Here is a 6622-nt window from a genome sequence, read left to right as displayed (position 1 = left end):
GTGTGCACGCGTGCTTGTATGTGCTTACCGCCCAGCCCATTATTCCCAGTGTGGGTAGAATGTATGGGATTCCCACTGATGCATGCACACACAAGCAGGAAAACACACATACACACACCCAGAGAGGGAGGAAGAAACACACAGAACACACACACACACACACACACACACACACACACACACACACATTCGCTTTCTGCAGACACACACTGTAACCTCTGGTGTGATGCTGATTCCTTGGGTCGATAGCACTATTATTGCAGTGATGAAATCTTGAGTGAACTGAAGCTCAGTGTCATTCTGTATTCAGTCTCTCCAGCACTGAACATTCACTGATGGTTTCATCTCTGAGACTCTGATGGCCAACAGGATGGCCATCTGTTTTTTACACAATTAGCGCTATACATCCTTATTATAATGGTGTCTTGTAAAGGTTCGTGCCTTCATGTTTTTATGGTAGTTTTTGTACGCCACTGGATTTTCTTCATGACACCCAAGGGCCATTCCGGAAAGATTTCCACTCATGTAGACATGCAGATTACAGTTAGTCAAATAGTTGAGCCATTAGCAACTTTGACCCAAATACATCAATAATGATATAAGCCTCAAGGAAAAAAGACATCTATACATGTACACACACACACACACACACTGATTGCGCACACACCCAAATGTAATGAGCTCAGTCACCAGCTAATGATCCCAAGTACAGCTCAGTAAAACCTTCATGTTACCATGGCTTCAGGGGGAGTCTCTCTTTCAGTCCAGCGCTCTCTCTCTCTCCCTCTCTCTCTCTCTCTCTTTGTCTCACTCTCTCTCTCTCTCTCTCTCTCTCTCTTTGTCTCACTCTCTCTCTCCCTCTCTCTCTCTCTCTCTTTGTCTCCCTCTCTCTCTCCCTCTCTCTCTCTCTCTCTCTTTGTCTCACTCTCTCTCTCTCTATCTCTCTCTTTGTCTCTCTCTCACACACACACACACACACAGACTATTCTCTCTCATGTTATTTCTCCTGCTCTCTCTCTCTCACACACACACACACTCTCTCTCTCTCTCTCTCTCTCTCTCTCTTTGTCTCTCCCTCTCACACACACACACACACACACACATTCTCTCTCATGTTATTTCTCCTGCTCTCTCTCTCTCACACACACACTCTCTCTCTACTTCTCTCTCTCTCTCTCTGAGGAGGAGGTATGTGTGTGCACTTGCACAGTTTAACCCACAGCACTAATCCGCCATTTGCTCGTGATCTCACACACACACACACACACACACACACACACACACACACACTTCATGCTCAATGATCTCATGCTCATTTGGTCCATGATTGCCTGATTGGCTTTATTCTTCCTGTGTGTGTGTGTGAGTACGTGTGTATGTGTGTGTGTATCTGTGTGTGTGTGTGTGTGTTTCTGTGTGAAGTATGATGAAGTATGATTGCCTGATTGTGGGAATAAATGATGTTTCACATTTCCCTGACTGAATGAAAGCTGAGCGTTTATATACTGGCTTTATTCTTCCTGCGTGTGTGTGAGTATGTGTGTGTGTGTGAGTGTGTGTGTGTGTGTGTGTATGTCTGTGTGTGAAGTATGATGAAGTATGATGTTCACCTGTATATGTGTGTGTGAGTGTGTGTGTGTCTGTGTGTCTGTGTGTCTGTGTGTGAAGTATGCTGAAGTATGATGTTCACCTGTATGTTTGTGTGTGTGTGTGTGTGTGTGTGTGTGTGTGTGTGTGTGTGTGTGTGTGATATGTTCACCTGTGTGTGCATCAGGGGGTTACTTACCTTCGGTGTGCACGGCCGACACATAGGTCCAGTTGTAGCGCTTGACTATATCCAGCATGGCGCGGGCCTGGAGCACGTCCGAGGGCACGACCCGCAGGAAGTACTTGAAGAGCGCCTTGTCGCTCAGGTCCGTGCTGGTGGCGCTGTAGGCGATCTGCGGGATGTTGAAGAGCTGCAGGAGGTTCTGCACCTGGATGGCCACTGAGCTGGAGCCCGGTCCGATCACCCCGGCGATGGGCCTCTTCTTCTCGGCCGTGTTTCCTCCTCCGCCTCCCCCTCCCCCAGCTCCCGGTGCGTCCACACACAGCTTGACCGGTGCCCCTCCTCCAGCCTGCTGCTGTTGGAGCTGGAGCAGCTGGTCGTCCTCGCGGATGGAGATGAGCGAGTCGCGGATGAACTCGATGCTCTGCTCCAGCGCCACGGACGAGTGCCAGCAGGAGTCGCGGATCTCGCAGCCCAGCGTGACGTTGGGCAGCAGCGCCGGGTCGGCGTTGATGCGGTCCAGGGCGTGGAACATGGCCTCCACGCGCTGGATGCCGTACTGCTCGCGCACCTCGCCGCACTGCCGCTCCGCCACCGCGTCCGCCGACGGCTGGTGGTGCACGGAGAAGAGCGCCCCGATGATCACGTCGCCGTCCATGCGCGCCACCGAGCGCGCCACCGCCCGCGGCACGGCCGCCGAGCGCTCCCGCACGCCCGACGCCGTCGACGAGGGCAGCAGCCCTCCGAGGAAGAGGACGATCAGGAGGAAGGAGTGAGGGGAGGAGAAGGAGAGGGCGGCCGAGGCTATACTGGCAGCGGGGGGGACCCGTGCCCGGGCAGCAGGGCTGGCACAGTGGGCACGAGCTGGGAAGGGCAGCATGGTGAAACGCAGGCTGGCGACCCACGGTCTTGCATGGGCAGGGGCGCTACCGGAGGGAGCCCGCCGAGGGGCTCTGGTCTGACGGGCGAAGGGATCAGCACGGGCAGACTTGGGGTACGGGGCAGAGTTGGGGGAGGTTGGGGGGTTCAGGGAGGTGGGGTTGGGTGCAGGCAGTGGAGAGCGGGTTGGCATCTTCAGGCATGCCATGTTGCACCTTGCGTGTGTGGTGGCAGCTGTGCGGCCATTGCCGGCAGCCCCGCTCGTGCCAACCGGGGGGGTGGGGGAAGGGAGAATGATCAGCGGCACGCGGCGGTAGCACACAGAGGAAGAGGAGGAGGAAGAAGAGGAAGAAGCAGAGCGTGGCTTAACATGGAGACCATGACTCAACTCGACTGGAATGCATCCACCACTGGCACCTGCAGAGAGGAGAGAACAGAGGGAAAACTTACAAATAGACACACACACAAAACACACACACACACACACACACACACACACACACACACAGATTACATTTCTCTTATTTCATTCCAATGGCTTGAATATCCATTCCCATCTAAAACAGATTTTTTTTTTTCTCACACAACAATGCTTCTTAAAACAAATTCAGTGACAATAGAAAGCAGTTTCACACGTCCCTACCTCCGTCCTTGCGCGAGTCTAGTCTTAGGGGTTATAGGCAGCAGAAAACAAAGTCGCCTGCCTGATTCGCGCTCCAGCACACACACACACCGCGTTCTGGGCATTGTTTTCATGTGCTGGTCTGTTGTCATGTGAATGCTCTTGTCCGGAAACCTCTGCAAGTGAGCCTAACTTGTGCATGTGATGCCGAGGTTAAACGGAGTGAATTTGAAAAACGAGTCACTGAGTGGCGTACCCCCGTTGCGTGAAGAACCGTCGAGACACCCCGGAGGACGTTTCAGTACCGTGGACAGCGAATAGCCCCCCCTACCCTCCCAGTCTCTCCTTCCCCGCTACGCATCCTCGGTGGCTTGCAAGTGTGTGTCCGGCGCTCTAAGTTTAGTGGTCAAACAATGCCGGAGCAACGCCGTCAGTCATGGATACTACATGACTCACGTTTTCGAACGATGTACACCCCACGTTTGTCCAAGTGGCAGGGAATAACCCGCCGAGGACAACCGCACGGTCTAACAGCTCCCAAAAAGGCTTGCGCACCACGCCGCCAATAGGTTCTCGTTGCTCAGGCACGGTTATCACGTCTGAGGAGTCCAATTACCACGTTACCTGGACGTGAAGAAAAAACTGGCGCACATTACCACCATTCACACTCATGCTGAGAGCTCTTGAGGTACATCACTCCAGCAATAGCCTACAACCATCTCGCGCCGGACTTATTCAAATCACCTGCATCTCTGGGATGTAACACATCTGCTAGTACCAGCAGGGGACCATGACTTACAACCGCCACAAAACTCTTCCAATGTGCTGAAATCATATAAAATGGAACTAACGTACCTGACTAGTTGAAACATCGCCAACCGCTGCTTTCACGTACTCGTACTCCTCGACAGGGATACTGGAGTTTGAACGAAATCACTCTCTCAATCTCTCGTTCTCTCTCTCTCTCGCTGTCTCTGTCTCTCTCTCTCTCTCTCTCTCTCTCTCTCTCTCTCTCGTAAGAGCCCCCTCCCCTCTACATCACTCTATCGGGTCACAGAAACTCTTAACAGGCAGATACCCCGACGGATGTGGAGCTCTGCTAGTGAGAATTGTCTATCTAGAGCACAAAGACACACACATATGTGCACACACACACACGCACACATCTACTGAGAGAGGGTGCGCGGGAGCCTGAGGAGAAGCTCGGGTCTCCGACTGTTCTCACAGCCCGCCGCTTCCTTGCTGGTGGTCGGGCAAGCGACTTTAGCGTTTCGGTCATCAATTTGTTTTAAACCGGATACCTCAAAAACTCGACAGCGGAACAGTACACAGAGGGACTCCTGGACTGGAATGTGTTTGAATCCGTCCCATATCCCACTTTTTGCATCTAACTCATGAAAGAAATGACAGGACGTAAAATCCTTACCTGAACTGACAGCTGTCACACTGTAGGTCCTATCAATCTTAACAGAGTAAATACATCAACATGACTTGATACTCAAAACAAATAAAGTTACTCATTACTATTTATTTAATCCAACTAAAAAAAGTATTATTTAAATGGCAAATTGTTTTGTTAATATCGTTGTTGTGTTCATAGTTTTCCCCACGATCCAAATTTGCAAGAACATTGGAATAATTAAACTTACTTGGGTATTAGTGTTTCCAACCGTCTTCATATAGGTTAAGTTGCATTAGAATACCACTAGACTTTGGTCCATAGGTTGTGTCTTACGCTGTGCTTTGACATCTGTACTTTATTCCCACCACGAATGTATCAGGTATTTATAATAAGCAAGTTGTCATTTGGCCATCAGGGTGTTCTTCTCTGAAATAATAAACATGCATTTCATATCTGAAGCAGAACATTTTGAGTCTCTGTGTTGTGGAGTTACAATATTGTCAATAAAGTTAGGCCTACATTAGGCCTTGTTCTGTGTGCGTGTTTGTCAACATATTTGTTTACTAAAGGATTTCTATTCATTTGTTAGACTGTAAGAGAAGTGCTGTGAATTAACACATTTAGTTCACATGGAAACACAGTCCCACATTATAATCAAATACATGTAATGCAGAATGTTTATTTCTGTATCTTGCAGTGGAGAGTTAGGCTGATGAGTTCCTGGTTCTAGGGATTATGGGTAAATGCCCCTTGTTCTAATGTTGCATTCCCTTATAATTGTTACATCTGGCACCTCAAGATCTATGCATGCATTGAAGAAAAAAAACAACTGATTAACTCTTCAGTGTGATTTTCAGAGTGGGGACATTGTTATTATGGAGAGGTCCATTGGCAACATTTAAGGGAGCTATCTTACAAATTGTATGATTATCTTGAGCTCTTAATGTAAACCGAATTAGTAGGTCATTTAGCATTTATTAGCAAACCTAGAAAAGTACTAACTTTGTCGTCCATCCATGTCTTAACCAACCTGAAGTGAAGAATTATACCGCTGTTTCCATTCTTCCCTTTCTGTCCAAAATTGAAAAGGGTGTCTTCAAATACATTTCAGATTTCCTGTTTAAGAAAAATTTGCTAGACCCCAAACAGTCTGGTATTAAGAGTGGCCACTCTACCGAAACTGCTCTTTTATCTGTGACTGAAGCACTGGGAGAAGCAAAAACCTCTGCTGAGTCATCAGTTCGGATTTTACAAGACCTGTAAGCAGCCTTGAACACAGTGAACCACGACATCCTCCTCTCTGAACTGTCCAAACTGGGAATCCCGAAGCAAAGCACACAGTTGGTTTTAATTGTATCTCAGTGGACGTTCATTCAGTGTGTCTTGGCAGGAACAAGAGGCAAACTCTCACCACCTCTTCATTATTTTACCCCAGGGATCGGTACTTTTTCTATTTGTGCTTTTACTGTTTTCTATTTACACCGCATCCTTAGGTGAGATCATCCGTTCCTATGTTCTCTTGTCACTGTTATACGGTTGATACTCAACTGTACTTTTAAAAACTGAGCTCCAGGTCTTCCCAGCCAATCTGGTTATCCCACAAAATATGAACTTCCATGGGTGAGCTGTTGAGAAGCCTTATGGCACGAGGATAGAAACTCTTTGCCATTCTGGAGGTACGTGCCTTTGTCGATCTGAACCTTTTCCCTGACGGGAGTCATGTGAACAGATGATGGGCAGGGTGGGAAGGGTCCATGAACTGCATTAACTGCTTGGGTACATTCAAAAAGCGTTTGAATACAAACCCTTTTTTTAAAACCTTTTTTTAATTAGTTAATTTGTTTGAGCCATACTTTATAAATATAATCATAGTTTTGGTCATAATATTTTTATTATTTTTGTTATAACTGATGGTTCTACTTTAAAATGTAAGACACCTTGGAGAAAAGCA

At 48.2% G+C, this 6622-nt stretch overlaps 1 protein-coding gene across 1 annotated transcript in view; it reads right to left on the bottom strand.

The window, feature by feature from the left end:
- The window catches only part of LOC308360834 (metabotropic glutamate receptor 1-like), a gene marked incomplete at both ends in the record, with an annotated part of 31155 nt that extends 28300 nt beyond the window's left edge, over window positions 1-2855 (bottom strand). Inside the window, one exon of the mRNA XM_080832990.1 lies at window positions 1787-2855. Within this exon, the coding sequence (XP_080689116.1) occupies window positions 1787-2855 (1069 nt within the window). The remainder of the gene's footprint in view (window positions 1-1786) is intronic.
- Window positions 2856-6622: the final 3767 nt, after the last annotated feature.

This window comes from Sprattus sprattus (assembly GCF_963457725.1).
Source record: "Sprattus sprattus genome assembly, chromosome: 2".
In the NCBI taxonomy this organism is placed as follows: Eukaryota; Metazoa; Chordata; class Actinopteri; order Clupeiformes; family Clupeidae; genus Sprattus; species Sprattus sprattus.
This window is presented reverse-complemented; position numbering and strand designations above follow the sequence as displayed.